The following is a 19616-nucleotide window of genomic DNA, read 5'->3' as shown; positions in this document are numbered from 1 at the left end:
TTATCCCATAACATAAGTTACTAGAAAAGGCATTTCCCCTGAAAAAATATAAGTTACTTTAGTCGCAGAGTACCACCTGGTGGCCAAATTGAGCTAGTGCTTGTCCAAACAAATGGTCAATAAAAAAATGCAGTGGTCATCAACCCTCTCCTTATGGCCCACTCTACAGGCCAAGTTTTATGTATTACCTTGGGGGAGATGTAGACTAGAATACTGTAATCACTGATCAGCAAATGATATCACCTGTGATGTATTTCAGTTCTCTTGCAAACCTGGCCTGTTGGTGGGCCCTGAGGACAGGGTTGATGACCACTGACCTAATGCACCAATGAGAAAGTAGTAAATATCAAATACACCCTCTGGGTGGAGTTTCATGGGTGTATTTGCATTTCTATAAAAATAGCAAGTCAGTAGACAGGAGGACACACGTCTACCAAGGGACATCGCATCATCTGAAGGACAGATACATCAGATCACATCTCACCATCTGATACTTTACCAAAGCCAAGAGACACGTCCCCAGCATAGCTAGATGCCATCTTCTCGACCGGGCTTCTCGGCTCATTCATTGGATGATTGATAGCAGCACAGCCATTGGCCCCCGCTGCTGTCAATCAAATCAATGATGTGGCTCGCCGGGGGTGGGGCCGAGTGATGCAGTGGGTGGCTATAGCTGTTCACTGTATCGTGGGAGTGCGCCGGCAAGCTAACCCCCTTGGGAGAGAGCTTCTCAGAATAGGGGTTGGCTGATGCGGGGAGGAGCCGGGACAGCCGCCGAGGGACCCCAGAAGACGAGGATCGGGGCCACTCTGTGCAAAACGAGCTGCACAGTGGAGGCAAGTATAACATGTTTGTTATTTTAAAAAAATACAAAGTATTTTCAGTACAGAAGATTGTAACAAAACACTATAATTCATTATTTTTATTTTAAAGACTACAACTGAAGCCTGGTGAACTTTTCTGCTGCTCGAAGACGGGGATTATGTTCAAAGTGAAATCTGAAGTGACCATCACATATGAGCTGGAACTGGAAAGTGATAATTTAGATAACATACAGAAGGATGGATATGACGTTGTGGGTCCAATGTTTAACATAACTGTAGAGCCTGGTGTAGTATCTGAGGTGCACCTACCGCATTCCTTGTGTTTACAAGGTAGGTCAGAGAATTGTAGTAATGTTTTGGTTAAGATGGTATTTTAATGCAAATCTAAAGCCAAAACTTTTTTTTTTTTTTATTTTGGAAAGAGTAGGCAAGGGCTAAACCACTGTCAGGTTTTATTGTCAAATATGCATGCTAAATTGAAATTTAACAAAAGTGTTTACTGGTGTCCTATATCAAAATATTGGGGGATACGGAAGCCCCCCTTATCAAGGTGACAGGCAGAGCAAATGATTAACCCCAAAGTGTGTATACAACAATTGGCCACAACTTTGTGACCACTGGCAGATTTAAAGAGTTCCAGCCGCTCCCATGTTTATTAAAAGTCAATAGTTACAAAAAGTGTATCTGCTGACTTTTAATAAACACACACTCACCTGTCCCACGGTCCAGCGATGCGGCCGCCTGAAGCCTTGCTCCTCTCCCCCTCCTCTCCGTGGCGCTGTCATTGCAAGTGTGCTAGCCTGGCTGTGACCGTTTGCGGCTTCACACCCGGGTGCACATGCGCAAGTCGCGCTGCACATCCTGAATGGCCGGGCAATCTTCTGGGACCTTTGATGTGTCCCAGAAGATTGCAGGGAGGGGGAAAGAATAACTTAGGTGGCCCAAGTGGGAGCTAAGTAACTGCCAAAACTAGGTATCCCGCCCCCCACCCCCCCAAAATAAAATTACATGCCAAATGTGGCATGTCGGGAGGTCAGCAGTCCTTAAAGTGGTTGTAAACTCCCCCTTTCACCTTGCACCTACAGGTAAGCCTAGATTAAGGCTTACCTGTAGGTGCAAGAAATATCTCCTTAACCTACACAGTTAAGGAGATGTTTGCAGTAAGGACTGCACCGATGTCTACGGCGCATTGTGCATCGTAGACAACGGCGCAGGCGCACTGAGCGTGACTTTGTGAATGGGATAATGGGGGGTTAATGCCGTAATCCCGCGCATGCACGGGGATCTACCGCTCCCGCACGCACACGTGAGAGTGACGTCATCGCCACTCCAGCCAGTCACAGCGCCGGGGCAGCGATACAAGGAAGAAGATCGGAGGAGACACGGGAGCGGCTGTAGAGGGGACAGAGGAGAACTTTGGGGGCTTCGATCTCAGGTAGGTCAATCATAATGAGCTAGTATGCTATGCAGCTCGGTCTCTGTGCCTTCCTCTCCCCCTGACCACCCCACTGGCTATTTGGCTTTCCCCATGCATTTGAAAAAGAGGGCAGAGTCCCTTGAAAACATTATGCTCACCTCCTCCCGACATCATCAAAGGATTCAGACAGCTGTCATCTTCACAGTGCTGGCTGGAGACGCTGCCGGCCCTTCCTCACCATACTATCTGTTGCTGCATGCCTGGCTGCCATCCATTGTCTGTGTCCCTTCAGTTGATTGGCTCTGGTGCCTCCACCTGCTGTGTTACTATCCACTGGTGAATTGGTGATTTTTGACATGCAAGTGTGCTGCTTTCAATAAAGATGGAGCCGGCAGATGCGTGGGACGCCAAAACGAGGCGCCAGATATGACATTGTACGTCAAAGACGTTCCACATCACCAGCATATCCTGCCCCATGGTGGCAACGATGCCCATAGAGAGGTGTGGCGATTGACCACTACTCCACAGGGGATCAATAATTGGATGATTGCTCATCCCAGAGACCGATCTTCACTACGGGGTCCACGCAAGATGCACCGCCAATTGGCGCCACCCTTAGGAGCCAAAAGGAAACTACTCCATTCGGATGACGCCCTGGGCGTTCGTGTGATGACCTAATCACCATCGCTCTCCCCTGTTCTTAATGGCAAAAAGAAAAAATGTTAAATACAATATACAGTACAGACCAAAAGTTTGGACACACCTTCTCATTCAAAGAGTTTTCTTTATTTTCATGACTATGAAAATTGTAGATTCACACTGAAGGCATCAAAACTATGAATGAACACATGTGGAATTATACATAACAAAAAAGTGTGAAACAACTGAAAATATATTTCATATTCTAGGTTCTTCAAAGTAGCCACCTTTTGCTTTGATTACTGCTTGGCACACTCTTGGCATTCTCTTGATGAGCTTCAAGAGGTAGTCACCTGGAGCAGCACCCCATCACTCTCCTTCTTGGTCAAATAGCCCTTACACAGCCTGGAGGTGTGTTTGGGGTCATTGTCTTGTTGAAAAATATAAATGATGGTCCAACTAAATGCAAACCGGATGGAATAGCATGCCGCTGCAAGATGCTGTGGTAGCCATGCTGGTTCAGTATGCCTTAAATTTTGAATAAATCCCCAACAGTGTCACCAGCAAAGCACCCCACACCATCACACCTCCTCCTCCATGCTTCACAGTGGGAACCAGGCATGTAGAGTCCATCCGTTCACCTTTTCTGCGTCGCACAAAGACACTGGGGTTGGAACCAAAGATCTCAAGTTTGGACTCATGAGACCAAAGCACAGATTTCCACTGGTCTAATGTCCATCCCTTGTGTTCTTTATCCCAAACAAGTCTCTTCTGCTTTTTGCCTTTCTTTAGCAGTGTTTTCCTAGCAGATATTCTACCATGAAGGCCTGATTCACACAGTCTCCTCTTAAAGTGGAGGTTCACCCGGAAATGACAATTTTTAACCTTAGATTCATGCTCATTTTGTCTAGGGGAATCGGGTAGTTTTTTTTTAAAATCGAAGCTGTACTTAACGTTTTAGAGAGCAATCTTCTCCGCCGCTTCCAGGTATGGGCTGCGGGACTGGGCGTTCCTATTTGATTGACAGTCTTCCGACAGGCTTCCGATGGTCACATCCATGGCGTCACGATTTTCCGAAAGTAGCCGAACGTCGGTGCGCAGACGCCATATAGAGCCGCACCGACGTTCGGCTACTCGTGACGCGATGTATGCGACCGTCGGAAGCCTTTTGGAAGACTGTCAATCAAATGGGAACCTGTAGCCCAGTCCCGAAGACCATACCCGGAAGCGGTGGAGAAGATCGCTCTCTAAAACGGTAAGTACAGCTTCGATTTTAAAAAAACTAGCCGATTCCCCTAGACAAAATGAGCATCAATCTAAGGTTAAACATTTTTTTTAGGGTGAACTCCTGCTTTTAACAGTTCTAGAGATGTGTCTGCTGCAAAAGATGGCTACTTTGAAGAACCTAGAATATGAAATCTATTTTCAGTTGTCTCACACTTTTTTGTTATGTATAATTCCACATGTGATAATTCATAGTTTTGATGCCTTCAGTGTGAATCTACAATTTTCATAGTCATGAAAATAAAGAAAACTCTTTGAATGAGAAGGTGTGTCCAAACTTCTGGTCTGTACTGTGTATATATATATATATATATATATATATATATATACTCTATATTTTAACAGTGACATGTTACATTTCACCAATGAGAAATGTATTCTCTTAGTAACTACTAATCAGAAAAGTATATAAATAAAGGTATTAAAGGAGCCCATTATTATGCTTTTATAGAATTAATCCAGATACCAACAGCAATTATAAGGGATCACAGGAAATGGTGCACAAGTTTTTTGCACATCCATGTTACAATCTTATAATAAACACAACAAAGTCAAATTATCAAATTCATAATAATACTTGAGAAAGGAAGTCTCAATTATAATGGTCCATATCCTGGTATATAAACCAGAACCATATAGAAAAGGCTTAAAGCTGGTGAATTCATTCATGCCTGGGTGACTGGTGGCTGCCAGGGTGTGAATCCATTCATTCAGTGGTGTAGTGGGTACTCTCGCCTAGCAGTAAAAAGGGTCGTTGGTTCGTATCCCAACCATGACGCTACCTGCCTGGAGTTTTCATGTTCTCCCTGTGCCTGCGTGAGTTTCCTAAGGGTACTCCGGTTTCCTCCCACACTCCAAAGACATGCTGGCTTCTGGCTAAATTGGCCCTAGTGTATGAATGTGTGTTAGGGACCTTAGATTGTAAGCTCCTTGTGGGTAGGGACCGATGTGAATGTACAATGTATATGTAAAGCGCTGCGTAAATTGATGGTGCTATAGAAGTACATAAATAATAATAATAATAATTTAGTTTCCCGCTGAAGAATAATTTTGTCGGCCCCCCCGCTATGGCGAAACATGTAGAGACTAAGGCCCGGATTCACAGAGAGTTGGGCGCACATTACGCCGCCGTAAAGCAACCAACATACGCCACGCCGACGCAGCGCGGAGAGGCAAGCACTGAATTCAGCAAGGTATTGCTCCCAACACTGCATTGAAGGTGCAGGCCGGCGTAGGTGGAAGTGGGCGTGATCCATGCAAATGAAGCGCGACCCCATGCAAATGATGGGCCGAGCGCCAGACAAGTACTTAAAACGAACTGCGCATGCGCCGCAATGTGACCGCATCTCCCTGCGCATGCTCACAACCACGTCGGAACAACTGCCTAAGATACGCCGGATCACTGTATACGCCGTTAACGTAACCTACACGTCCAACGCACAATACGTAGGCTTGTGTTCCCTGGTCCATACCTTTTGAATGGGTTGCGCCTCATCTATGGGGAATAACTTTACGCCGGACGTACAACTTGCGCAAACCGCGTATATCATGCGCCGGGCGCAAGTACGTTCGTGAATCGCTGTATTTCCCTCATTTGCATATTTGAATGCCTAATCAATGGGAGAAGCAACATAAGTCCAAACCATATTTGCACCCACTCTACGTCGGCGTAAGTAAGATACGTCGGTGTAGGATGGCCTGTTTTTAGACGCAAGTTGGTTTGTGACTCTGGCGCACACATACACCGGGTGCATATTTGCACTACGTCGGCGTAAGGTGATTTACGTTGGCGAAGTGTTTTGTAAATCCGGGCCTAAATCGGTTGCACCTGTTTATGTACTATATGGCCCTGTTTCGACATTAATATGTTGAATTTTAAGATGTTTTTGATATTTTTTTATATTATTTTTGTTTGGTTGTGTTGTCAGCACCTTAAAAATCCCATTTCTCTTGATTTTGATAACCTGTATGTTGTGGTCTTTCAGGTGCTCATCTAATAGTTTTTTTAATTATCGATGCTCCCTACTGAGCCCACCGCCTGTGAAAGAGAATTCCACATTCTTAACGTTCTTACCGTAAAGAATCCTCCTTTTTAAAATACCTTTTGCGGAAAAGTTTTCTTCCTATTGTGGGGTCACCAGTACGGAATTTGTAAATTGAAATCCTATCCCCTCTCATCGTCTCTTCTCCAGAGAGAATAAGTTCAGTGCTTGCAACCTTTCCTCCTAACACATATCCTCCAGACCCTTAGCTTTGTTGCCCTTCTTTGTACTCGCTCCATTTCCAGTTCATCCTTCCTGAGGACTGGTGCCCAGAACTGGATGACATACTCCAGGTGCGGCTGGACCAGAGTCTTGTAGAGTGGTGAGAATTATCGTTTTATCTCTGGAGTTAATCCCCTTTTTAATGCCAATTTTCGGTTTGCTTTGCTTGCAGCAGCTTGGCATTGCTGAGCCTATCATCTACTAGGACCCCTGGGTCCTTTTCCATCCTAGATTCCTCCCAGAGGTCACATGGTCCTTGGCTACTAATGACCACTATGAGTATTTCACTCCAGTAGAGACTGTAGATGATTTACTGCTTTCAACTGGATGCTGTCTGGTAGACTTGCAGTGAGATAAGAGGATCACCAAAGCACAACTAAGAGACAGTGGGCCAAATCCACAAAAGAGATACGCAGGCGGAACTGCTGTTCAGCCTGCGTATCTCTGTGCCTAACTTTGGAAACGATCCTCAAAAGGATTTTTCCAAAGTTAGGCAGAAGATCTGACATCTGTAAGACACTTACACTGTCAGATCTTAAGATGCAGTACCGCATCCGCCGCTGGGGGCATTTCGAGTCGAAATGCCGCCTAGCGTATGCAAATGAGTACTTAAGCAGATCCACAAAGCTTTGTGTTTTCTGCGTAAGTTACGATTTGCTTGCGCAAAATTAGGGCTGGTTTTACAATGTGTAAAGTTAGTACACCATGTAAAACCAGACCTTTTTTTCGATCGCTGCGTTTTTTTTTAAATTTAGATTTTTTGTTCCCGGCGCGTAACTTTTTTTTAACCCGTCGCAACTTATTGTCCCGTCACAATCCACAAAGCCCGGCGTAAATTACGTTCGCGCGCTGCCCGTCGGGAAAAATTACGTCACACGCATGCGCAGTACGTCCGGCGCGGGAGCGCGCCTAATTTAAATGGGAATCGCCCATTTTAATTAGGAACGCCTTTAGGATGCACGGAGTTAAGTTGCACTGCCGCAATTTTCCGGGTAAGTGCTTTGAGGATCGCTACCTAAATTCGGAGAATTGCGGCCGTGTAACTTAACTCTGAAAAGTTAAGTTAGGCAGCTTTTCTGTGGATTTGGCCCAGTGTGTACACATATAAGTAAAATATGGCTGCCCAATTAATTGATACAATTATTCAACACTAAATTGATATCTTATACATGTACAGTATATTTGAAAACCATGCCTTTTTTCTCATTGAAACAGAATAAGGAATTTCTATTTTTCTCCCCATCTAGGTCTGAAAAGAGGCATCGCACTAATTAGATGTGGCCATTTTAAGGATGGCAAATTTACCATAATAAAACCGGTAACAATTGGACAGTCCCATATTGTTGTGGAAAATCCCTCCTTTTCTGGTTTTGTTGCTCTATTTTGGAAATTATGGATACGTCTCACTCCATTCAGAGGGAAGGTTCTGTTATACAGCAAGGTGGTTTGTCCACAAGATATGAACTACATGGAGTACAAGTTTCACCTTTATGTGGTTCCCAGAAACCAGCCGGAGATGGGGGTGAGCTAAAGACTGAAAACTAATAATTTTTTTTTTTTATCTTTTATTTGGATCAGATGTGGAAGGTTTCGAACTACTGTCAGTGAGACCTCTGGGGGGAGATTCACTCTATTAGTCCCAGAAGCCATTGTCTCTGGTGCCCAAGGGGAAAATACAAGAAGTGCCACATAAATGTAGTAATAAAATGCAGTTTTATTCACAAGAGTAGAATGCACTAACAAGAAACGGGAGTAAAACATGCCCATCGGGTTTCGTGCGGGAGCCGCTCTGTTCCATTCTGTGGGTGCCGTGGTGTGCAAGGGACCGCTGGATATAGAGAAATGCTGTGGAGCATCCTATGGCCACCAAGTCAGTCTGGGTGGAACCAGCGTGGAACACGCAGCAGAAATGGCATCACTGGAAGTAGAGAGATGGCTGAAAACGGGCTACGCACGCAGAGCTCCTTCTACTGGCCTGGGGTTACAATGATGCATCATGCTATTTATACAAGGGGGATCGGATGTGGGACTGCAAGGGTCAGCAACTCTTTGAGCATCAGCAGGATACAGAAAAAAATCAACACACTGGGCATAATACATACTTACATAGTTAGTCAGGTTGAAAAAAAGACACAAGTCCATCAAGTTCAACCATAAGAAATAAAATAATATTAATAAAATCATACAATCACATATACCCAATTCTATACCAATTGTAATACAAGGTGGAGAAGTAAGAAAAAGAGGCTTTGGAACATTGATAAAAGATTACATATTCAAATAAATTAAATAGACAAACAGCAATTCTACATGCCTAATATTATAGTCGGCTTGATAATCTTAACAAAAAAAAATATATATATATATATATTTTAAATCAATTGCATAATATCAGTAGGATAAGAATACTATGTTATGTATATAGTAAAAATACCTCACATAGGACATGTAAACAAAGTTGTATGTGTGTGTGTGTGTGTATATATATATATATATATATATATATATATATATATATATATATATATATATATAAATAAATGTGTGTAAGAGAGGATGTTATCGGTACTTACTACAGTTGATAAGACAGACCCCGTCTATAGAGGGACGAAGGCTACCACACAGGCAACGACCCCAATGTGGACTACTATACGGGTATGAGAACAAGTGACGGCGGCCACTGGGATAGGTAACACTATCTCGCCCCACGCCCCGATATGGGGAAATCTTAAACTATCACATCTTATATCCTTGATCCCAGTGTGTGGGCCAGACATAGTTACATAGTAGGCGAAGTTGAAAAAGACACCAAGTCCAAACTATGTGTGATTATCCACGCATGCTCGGAATCAAGCAGAAGAGCCGCACTGCCTATTGAACTTCATTTTGTTGTACGTCACCGCGTTCTTGATGTTCGGAATTTACGAAAACATTTGTGTGACCGTGTGTATGCAACATAAGTTTGAGCCAACATCCATCGGAAAAAAATCCACGGTTTTGTTGTCGGAATGTCCGATCGTGTGTATGTGGCATTAAAGTAATGAGCCCTCTACGCAGTTTAAGGTTAAACTGCCTTTCCTCTAATTTTAGTGGCCACGTGTCTTAATAAATTCCCTTCGCAGAAAAGTTTTCTCCCTATTGTGGTGAGGAATGTGAAGTGGGAGGGGCTGGAGGAGACCCTATCTCCTGATTTCCACGTAGGTGTCACTGTTATGAGGCACCATAAAGTCAGAGACAGTGAGTAACACTACCTGTGATTATAGTTGCCATTAAAAGTCCCCACTACAGTTCTCAGATCAGCAGATGACCTAAGTTGGTTGATCAGATATCCACCCCCCCCCCAGCATTTCCACTGATCCCTAATCCCCACCATCAGCGCCACTCATCCCATTCCCCCCTGACCCCCCATCCCCCACCAAGGAGTAAGAGAAGGAATAAAAATAGAGAATACATGGAAAGGAGAGGAAAAAGGGGGAGAAATAAGAGACGGATGAGGGGAAAAAAAAGAAATTGGGTTAGAGAGAGATAAAGGGGAAAGAAAGGAAAACAAAGAGAGAGTGGTACATCCTAAAATGTACCACAAGGGGGTTCAATACTGTATGAGTGGAAGGGACTCGGGGAGGGTAAATGACTTGTCTTGCCTTGGGTGCTGACAACCTACGCTACAAAAATAATTTTACTGTTAGGGGTCCCCACACCTTCGAAAATGTTATTAAGGGGTCACAGCACTAGTAAGGTTGAGAACCACTGCTCTACAGCCTTCCTGAGGACTGGTGCCCAGAACTGGACATACTCCCAAGTGCGGCCGGACCAGAGTCTTGTAGAATGTGAGAATTATCGTTCTATCTCAAACATGGCATTGTAAAAATCCAGCAGATAATGCCAGATGGTACCTTGCTCTCCTTTACAGACATTTCAGCTCCTGTCCTGGATGCTCTTTCGATACTTACAGTTGAAACATGCAGTGCAGACACAGTTCCCCAGGCTGGTCACTAATGCCTCATGTGGTAGATTCCTCACCACCTATAATGCAGACACAATCTTATTCTCAATATATCTCTGCATTACCTGTGGTGCAGACAGAGACACTCTCCTGTTCTGGTCCTGAAAGGAAACCATTCCTGGCCTGTCGGAGGAGGAGTGGGACTAGGGTATACAGCAGTATATACCTACGGTAATCTCTTCCATAGATGGATGTATCCAGTTAAAATTCATCCATAGAGCATATTATACCCCTCAACGTCTATCCCAGATATAGCCTACCCATCCGGTGACGTACCCTAAATGTCAGCAGGTGGTGGGGACATGCTTCCATGTCGTATGGGAATTCAGGACTTTTGGAAGTCAAAAGTGATGGATATAAATGCGGTCACGGATTTTGCTGTGATAATGGACCCCAAAGTACTCATTTTGGGCATTATGGACTCAGTGGCATAGTCTACGGATATGAGGTTACTAATATTCTATCTGTTTTTTATGCTAGAAAAGTACTTCTACAAAACCTGGAAGTTGGCTGCTCCCCCTACGGTTGCCCAGTGGCGCATGCTAGTTGACTCAATACTACCTTTATATAAATTAACGTACATGGGTCGTAAATGCCCTTGGAAGGTCTGGAACACATGGGTCATAGCTAGATCACTTCAAATCTGACTCCCCTGTTACTGATAGACGGCCCAGAGCTCTGATTTAGCTTTTGACTCCAACTGCCTAGCATGTGGGTGAGGCATTTCCCTACAGAAATTGAAGTAGGGTGTAGACCCTGAAATGCTGGTTATTGGGATGTAGCACTACCCCCGAAGGAGCTGCTGGTTTGATTTGGGTGGCACGTTGCCTCTATCTTTCCTTTGTCTAGGGTACTGGATGAGAGCTGTAATAAAGTTAATGTCCACACTGTCGATGTCTTTTCTGTGCTTTATTACCCAGCTGGGTAAAACGGTAAAAGTAGTAATAGGTGAATGGATAGAAGAAATGGAAGATGGCGGATTCAGGGTTAACTGGTTACTGGAAACAGTCCTGCTTCCAACGACAACTTTCTTCGCCACTCTAGACAGAGTGGGTATAATGCACCTGGATAGGCCTCTCTCACCAGCCTAGCAACCAGAGTGTCACTCGGAAACTTTAGGGTGAAGTCTTTGCCACAGACCCTCCTAAAGGGGAGAGATGGTCTCGGTCCAAAATCCTTCTCAACTTGATTCAGCACTCGGTTCTCCTTCAAACAGCTTTAGTTATGTCAGAACTGATAGGCGACCATTGTCCAGCCTCTCAGATATGAAGTGTCCTTCGATGAGCAGATAGGCCTCTCCTGAGACACCAGCCTCGCGCTCGGTGTCCCCCAGACAGGCTCTCCATCGATCGGCTTCCTTCCACGGGACGGACAGCCCAGGACCACTTGCAAATTGCAGACTCAGTCTACCTACTGAGTCTACGAGGTAGAGTAATGCTCCGTACCAACGTGGCCCCTGGAGCTAGAAACACTGCAACACACCCCGGCCACACTCGGGCATGGTGGGATGACTGCCCAGGCAGATGGCGCGGGAACGACGACCCCGAACCAATGGCGTCTGCCCCCTAAATACCTCCCCCCAGCATGCACAACAAGGAGATCAACCCTCCTGATTGGCTGCTGGAGAGCAGCATCCACACAACCCTGACCTCACTGCTACCACCCGTTGTCTGGGGGGGGGGGGGGGTTAAAGTCCCCAGACAACAAGCATGGGCACACAGTACAGCCAGAGCTGGAGCAGAGGCCTTTAAATTTAACCAAATAAACATGGTCAGAGGCAACTAACTCTCTGACCCCCTCTAAATTTACAGCAGAAAGTAGCCAGGTGCTACAGGGATATAGCCGTAACCCTCAAGAATGGACCCCTCCTAGCCTTCATTTCCTCCCCCTTCTTTACCATGCACCATTTTTTTTAACTGATCATTGTCTCCCCCCTTCCAATATGTGTCCCTTCATAGATCCCTGTCTACTAGCACTGGCATCCACTCTTTTTTTTTTTTTAATTCTTTATTTTATATACTTTTTCTTCCACTTCTCCATAATTCATACATAAAAAATCAAACAGGTACCGTATAATACATTTCAACAATCTTGTTCTTGATTTTAACCATACAATTTTCCTTCCTTTAATTACACAAAAAGAACAAAAAATCCTTAATTCAGCGTGTATTATTTACCATACCATACCATAATAGCTACCCCATTCCCCTCTCACCGGGCTCAAACCCCGGCTTACCACCAAATAAACCTGACACAAATCAGAAAGGAAAAAAAAAGGGAATATATGTCTCTCCCCCCCCCCCTCAGGGGTTCTGGTCCCTGTAACCGATATATGGCGCCCAGACCTGTCTGTATTTCTCCTCCTTCTCTCTCATTCCCATTGTCAGGTTTTCCATCTGCTGTATTTCGGTTACCCTGCCCAGCCATTGTTGTCTTGTCGGCGGACTCGTGCTTTTCCACAAAATTGGAATACAGGCTTTTGCTGCTGTAAGTAAATGTCTAAGTAAGGAGTTTTTATAGTTTACCATAGAGATTGGAAACACGTTTAGCAGAAGTGCTGCCGAATTATCTCCTAGGTTCACCCCAGTAATTTCTTTTATTGTATGGACTACCATTTCCCAAAAATCCTTAAGTCTTGAGCATTCCCAAAATAGATGTATCATGGTACCCTCCACTTCCCCACATCTCCAGCATAAGTCTGACACCCGAGGAAACATTCGCTTCAACGCTACCGGGGTCCTATACCATCTAGTTAGGATTTTATACCCAACTTCCTGATATCTAGTGGCCAACGAGGCCTTATGTATAAATCCAAAAAATTTCGTTTTTTGAATCTCCGAGAATGTAGTCCCCAGGTCTCTTTCCCATGCCTGAATAAATGTCAGGTCTTGGGGGGCTTCTGATTCCACCAAGAGACTGTACATCTTTGATAGACCATGTCTCACTGGGTCTCCCTTATAACATATTCCCTCAAAGTCTGACAATTCTCGGTTCACTTCCCCTTGTAGACTCATTGTTCGAATAGCATCCTTTAGTTGTATTTGTCTCATTGGGTCTAATTCCCTCCTGATTCTCTCTTCACTTTCCCCACTATCTGTTCTTTGGGTGTCCTTCCTAAAGTGTATAAGTCTACTCATTCCCAAACGTCTTACCTTGTTAAAGTAAAGATCTGTTAGACCTAGTTCAAAGCTCGGATTCCCGAGGACCGGTGACAACGGACTTGGGTATTTTGAAATTCTCGTTTTCTTGAATAGCCTTTTTATAGCTCTTATAGTAGCTCCCACTGTAGGGTGTTTTTTCACTTCCTGTGGAATATCCACATCTAGGATCCACGCCATCCCTTCCAAGGGAATGTTTGTTATCTTTTGTTCTATTAGGATCCATGGTTTTTCCCTATGATGGATACACCACTCTGCCACCCGTGCCATATGAGTGGCATCATGGTAGCTCATTGGGTCTGGGAAACCCACTCCTCCCTTCTGTTTCGGTAGTGTCAAAACTTCCCTCCTTATTCTTGCTGATTTTCCTGCCCAAATAAACTTAATAAATCTAGATCTCAAATCTCTCAGGAAACCCAACTCTTAGGGATCCTTATCGGTAAAGTCTGGAATAAGTAAAGAAGTCTTGGCATTACGTTCATTTTAATAATATTGATTCTTCCGAACCATGTGAAAACCTCCCTATCCCATCGTTGAAAGTCCGCTTTAATCGATCTCATCAGTGGTATAAAATTTAGTTCAAAGGTTCTATTCCAATTTTTTGGTATTTTCGTTCCCAAATAAGATATATGGGAGCTCGTCCATTTAAAAGGGAAATTTGCTGCCAATAGCTGCTGCGTGTGTTCGTTTACCTCCACCCCCATCGCCTCTGATTTACTATAGTTCACCTTAAAATTGGACAGGCTGCCATAGTCTCTTATTTTCTTCAACAACGCAGGTAAAGATAGCCCTGGGGACGTTAATGAGAACAGTAAGTCATCTGCAAATCCAGCAACCTTATATTCTTCCCCTTTTATCCGGATGCCTCTAATATCCGTATTTGCTTGTATAGTTCTCAAGAATGGTTCAAGAACAAGAGTAAAGATTAACGGAGAGAATGGGCATCCCTGCCTTGTTCCGTTCCTTATTGGGAAGGGATCAGACATTACTTCATTTACCCTTACTCTGGCCGTTGGGCATGAGTACAGGCTTGTGATCCAATTTTGCATCCCTTCCCCTAGGCCTATGTGTTGTAAAATAGCTCTCAAAAATCCCCAATCGACTCTATCAAAAGCTTTCTCTGCGTCGGTCGATACTAACACTACTGGATTTTGGTGGAGTTGGGCTAAGTAGATAGAGCTCAGCACTCTTTGTGTATTTTCCCTCCCCTCTCTGCCCGGCGTGAACCCTACTTGATCGGGATGTATTAATGAATGAATGAATGAATGAAAAATTTATATAGCGCAGCACATGCGAACTAAATCGCCTCTGGGCGCTCGTTGTTCCTGTCTCTCTTGATATCAAAAGAGATGAGTTTTGATCTTTCTTCTGAAGGTCAGGTGGTTTTCCTCCAACCGAATGCTGGTTGGTAAAGCATTCCATAGTCTGGGACCTTGGAGCGCAAATCTTCTTTCTCCTTTGGACTTGAATTTGGCTTTGGGTATCTGAAGCAGATTTTGGTTGGTGGATCGCAGAACGCGATTGGCGTTGTGAGCTTTTATCTTGTCGCAAAGATATTGGGGAGCCTTCCCATGGATGCACTTATGTGTCAGACAGAGTGCTTTAAAAGCAATTCTGTCCTTTACTGGCAACCAGTGAAGGGTTCTCAGCGAAGGTGAGATTGAATCCCAGGGCTTTTTCCCAGTCACAAGTCTGGCGGCCGTATTTTGTACGACTTGCAGACGAGCGATTTGGTACTTTGGGAGTCCGAGGTAAAGGGCATTAGCATAGTCCAATCTGGAGTTCACAATTGTTCCCACCACGACTGCTATGTCCTCTTTGGGGATAAATGGAATAAGTCTGCGTAGTAGGCGCAGCAGATGGTGGGATCCGCTGACTACTGACCCTATTTGTGCGTCCATTGTCATGTAGGTGTCAAAGATGATCCCGAGACTTTTGACTTTGGAGCTAGGGGTGATGATTTGGCCCAAAATGGGCGGTCCAGGTTGTTGTCCGTTGACTCTTACGGCTGGCGTGTAACAGAAGAAGTTCTGTTTTGGAACTGTTGAGTTTAAGATAACTCTTGGTCATCCAGTTTTCTATCAAAGAGAGGCATGTCTCTAGATTTGGATGATGATCCTTTTTGTTACGGATGCGAAAATACAGTTGCGTGTCATCTGCATATGAGTGATAAAGTAGTTTTTGGCCACTGATGATTTCAAAAAGAGGGCGAAGGTATATATTGAACAGCACCGGTGACAGGGGGGATCCCTGGGGGACTCCGCATGAAACAGTGCGTTTTTCAGAAGTGAAAGGTCCCAATTTCACTATTTGTGATCGGTTTTCCAGAAAGGAGGAGAACCATGCTAAATCACCTTCTGCGACTCTGGCTACTTCAGCTAGCCGAGTCAGTAGCAGTTTGTGGTCTACCGTGTCGAAAGCTGCGCTTAGGTCCAACAGAACCAGGAGACAGGGTTCTCCTTCGTCTGCGGCCTCGAGGGCGTCATCCCAAATTTTGAGCAATGCTGTTTCCGTCCCGTGTCCGGGACGGAAACCCGATTGAAATGGATCAAGTAGATTATGGGTGTCCAGATGCTGTTGCAGCTGTTGTACCACTACTTTTTCCAATACCTTGGAGAGGGTGGTTAGGCCTGTTATGGGGCGGCGGTGAGTTGGGTCCTTGGGGTCTAGGGTGGGTTTTTTCAAGATGGGCTGAATTGTGCCCTCTTTCAGCTGTGAGGGCACTATGCCTTCCTTGAATGACTGATTTATAAGCTGCGTGATAGGCGGCGCCAGGATATCGGCACATTCCTTCAGCAGTTTAGCGGGGATAATATCATTAGGCGCTGTGCTGTTTCGCAAAGCGCTGATGATATTTTTAACGGCATCGATGGAGATGGGTTTCAGAGTGAACTTTGTAGATTCTACCAAATCTCTATGGGTGTTGTGTGAATGATTGAGAGGGGGGTTCAGGGGGGTATTGATTTGCTGAATGCTTTCCCGGATTCTCTCGATTTTATTGATAAAGAAATCCGATAATTCATTACAGAATTCCTGGGTGTTTGAACTGGGGGGTTCAAGACATCCTGGATTCATGGTCTGAGTGACCAGTTTGAAGAGTTCGCGAGGGCGGTTTATGGCGTTAGTAATGGCATTGGAAAAGTGATATTTTTTGGCTTTGAAGATTTCTTTATGGTATTTTCTTGTTATTGCCTTGTAGATGGTGCTGTTCTCCTCTGAAGCGTTTCTTTTCCAGGCGGCTTCCGCCCTTCTGCGCTCTTGCTTCAGTACCGACAGCTGGTTGTTAAACCAGCCGGAGTTGTTTTTCCGGATGCAGGTCTTGCGTTTCGGCGCTATTAAGTCGGCTGACTGTAATAGGGCTGTATTTATGGCGTCCAGTGTTTCAGAGGCTGTTTGAGGTGGTTGGATTATTTTTATTTTATTACCTAAGGTAGATTTGAAGAGTTCCGAATGGAGCTTCTTCTGAGATCTAGCCCAGTGTGTTATCACCGGCTTAGGTATTTTTATTAATGGTGGAATTATGGAAACTATGAATTTAATTGCATGGTGATCTGTCCATGGCAATGGTTCATTTTCCAAAATGTTTATTTCCAGATCTTGTCTGAAAATCAGGTCGAGCGTGTGACCGGAAATATGTGTGGGCCCACATACTAGTTGCTGCAGACCTAGTCCTTCCAGATGGTCAATGCAGGTGTCGGCCACGGGATCCTGTGAGGAGTTTGCCCAGAGGTTGAAATCCCCGAGTAGCAAAAGGTGTTTGCTATTTAGGGTGAAAGTGGACATGAATTCTGTCCAGGGTGAGAGAAACTGCGATTTTGGACCTGGTGGTCTATAGCAGAGAAGAATATGGACGGTCTCCTGGGGGTTTGTTTGTAGTTGCAGGGTGAGGGTTTCCATGAATGGAAGTGAGTACTGAAGGGCTGGTTTAGTGATCGCGAGGTTAGTCTTATGGATCACTGCCAGGCCTCCTCCTCTTTGCCCCACTCTGTTTTCTGTTATAATGCGATAATTTTCTGGCACCAGTTCACCTAGAATGGTGTTACAGTCAGCTGTGAGCCAGCTTTCTGTAATAAAGAGACAGTCTAAGTCGCATTGTAGGATGAAATCATGGATTTCCAATCGGTGTCTTACTGCTGATCTTGTGTTAACCAAAGCGCATGATATTCGCTTGGGCTGCGGTAAGTGGATGTAATTTCGCCGTGTCGATCGTCGATCAATTCTAAAAATATGCTCAGTCCTTAGAGCTTTTTTGGTGGCGGCTAATAATCCTGAGGCAAATGGCTGTAATCTCTGTATAGTTTCTGCAGAGTATTTCAGCTTGGCCATTGTCGCCACAAGGCGTGGGGAAATGTTGTCTATTTGGGATGGGGGGGTATTTCAGGAGGATTCACTGAATCCTTCCTTCCTATTTTTTTGATCCAGAGGAAGGCAAAAAACCCCTACCTGTGCTGTGCCAATGTGCTAAGGATAGGGGAAAAAATTCCTTCCTGACCCCTCGGAGGCGATCGGACGAGCCCTGTATCAAAAAAAATGTGAGAAAGCTGTGGTTGTTAGGGTCTAATGAATAGGGGGGGGGGGGAATATACTCTCTGTCCTATGTCCAGTAGGAGCAGCTTGTGGTTATTGGGGGGGGGGGAGGGGGTTCAGATAGCCCCTGATCAGGGGTCCTGGTCTGGATGGCCTGCCGCTGGATGGTTAGTTCGAGCGGGGGGGGGGAGCAAGTTAGAGGGGTGTCTAATGAGGGGGGAGTCCTCCTGGGGTAAGAGGGGGCTTAGTATAGGTTGAGACGGGTGCTGGCTGTTTTTGGTGCGGCGAGCCGCTAGGCCGTGGATGAAGCCGCGGTCTTTCCTAAATGCGGCTGCCGCGAATTGTTCCACGAGGTGGCGCGAGGGCCAGGATCCGGTTTGTTGGCTGTCGGAGGCCGAGGGGGGGTACCTCAGGTTCCGATTGGTGGTCGAGGGTCCGGAGATGGGGGGTGAGAAGGAGGGGGGCCGTTTCCCCGATGGTGAAAGCTTAGGCCGCCGCCGCGGCTTGTCCTGAAAAGGACGGCCGCTTGCGGGCCCCGGGGAGGTGTGGATAGCTCTGAGTAGGAGCCTACCTTGTGAGCCTCCTGGGGGTGAAGCCTGCGGAGGGGGAGAGGCGGCCAGGAAGAAGGTGGATGGTCCTGGAGCCAGGCGTGCTGCGGCTGGAAGGTGGAGACCCTGCCTGTCTGGAGCCCAGGAGCCACAACGTCCTACTGGTAGGTACGTGCGCCGATTACTTACTGGGACAGTTCTCGCCCTCGGGAGGGTCACTCTTTCAGACCCAACAGGAAGAGCTCCTGGAACACACTGGAGCTAGAGTAGAATGTGATCTGTGATCTGGCCAGTAACATGCCTTAAGGAAGGGATATATGACGCTAGTCTATTAGCAAGTATTTTTGAGAAAATCTTCAGGTCCACATTCAGCAGGGAAATTGGACGATAACTAGTACACTGGGAGGGGTCTTTCCCCTCTTTAGGGATTACTGCTATATGGGCCATTAGTGTTTCCCTTAGCATCGGTTGTCCTTCTCTTAATGAGTTAAATGTGGTCAGAAATTTTGGTGCCAACTTTTCATAGAAATTTTTATAGTAGAGTAGAGTGTATCCATCCGGTCCTGGGGATTTGCCCGGTTTCATTGCTTTAATTGCTTCTAATAATTCCTCAGCTGTAATTGGTTCCTCCATACTCCCAATACTTTCTTCTGAGATCTTGGGCATCCCTGAGTCCGTTATATATTCCTTTATTTGTTCTTCTCTACTCTGTCTCGTCCCCGTTACTGATTGCTTCTCTAATTGATACAATTTACTATAAAAATCTCTAAAGGCTTTCGCTATTTGCTGTGACGAGCTAACTATGTTATCCCCCTGAGTTTTTATTTTTTCAATGTGATTCTTTGCTCTCGTCTCTCTTAATGCGTTTGCCAGCATCTTGCTTGGCTTGTTCCCATGTTCGTAGTACGCCCTCCTACAGCGACTTAGTTTGGCCTTTGCCTTATCCATCAAT

General features: G+C 45.3%; 1 protein-coding gene across 1 annotated transcript in view; it reads left to right on the top strand.

Annotated features, from left to right (window-relative positions):
* LOC120939756 (NACHT, LRR and PYD domains-containing protein 12-like) overlaps nucleotides 1-19616 on the top strand; it is a 429782-nt gene that overhangs the window by 369844 nt on the left and 40322 nt on the right. The window contains exons 14-15 of the mRNA XM_040352091.1: nucleotides 934-1154; nucleotides 7676-7950. Of these exons, the coding sequence (XP_040208025.1) occupies nucleotides 934-1154; nucleotides 7676-7950 (496 nt within the window). The remainder of the gene's footprint in view (nucleotides 1-933; nucleotides 1155-7675; nucleotides 7951-19616) is intronic.

The sequence above is a fragment of the Rana temporaria genome, chromosome 5 (genome assembly GCF_905171775.1).
Source record: "Rana temporaria chromosome 5, aRanTem1.1, whole genome shotgun sequence".
Classification (NCBI taxonomy): Eukaryota; Metazoa; Chordata; class Amphibia; order Anura; family Ranidae; genus Rana; species Rana temporaria.
Note: the sequence above shows the minus strand (reverse complement) of the source record. Positions and strands in the feature narration are given on the sequence as shown.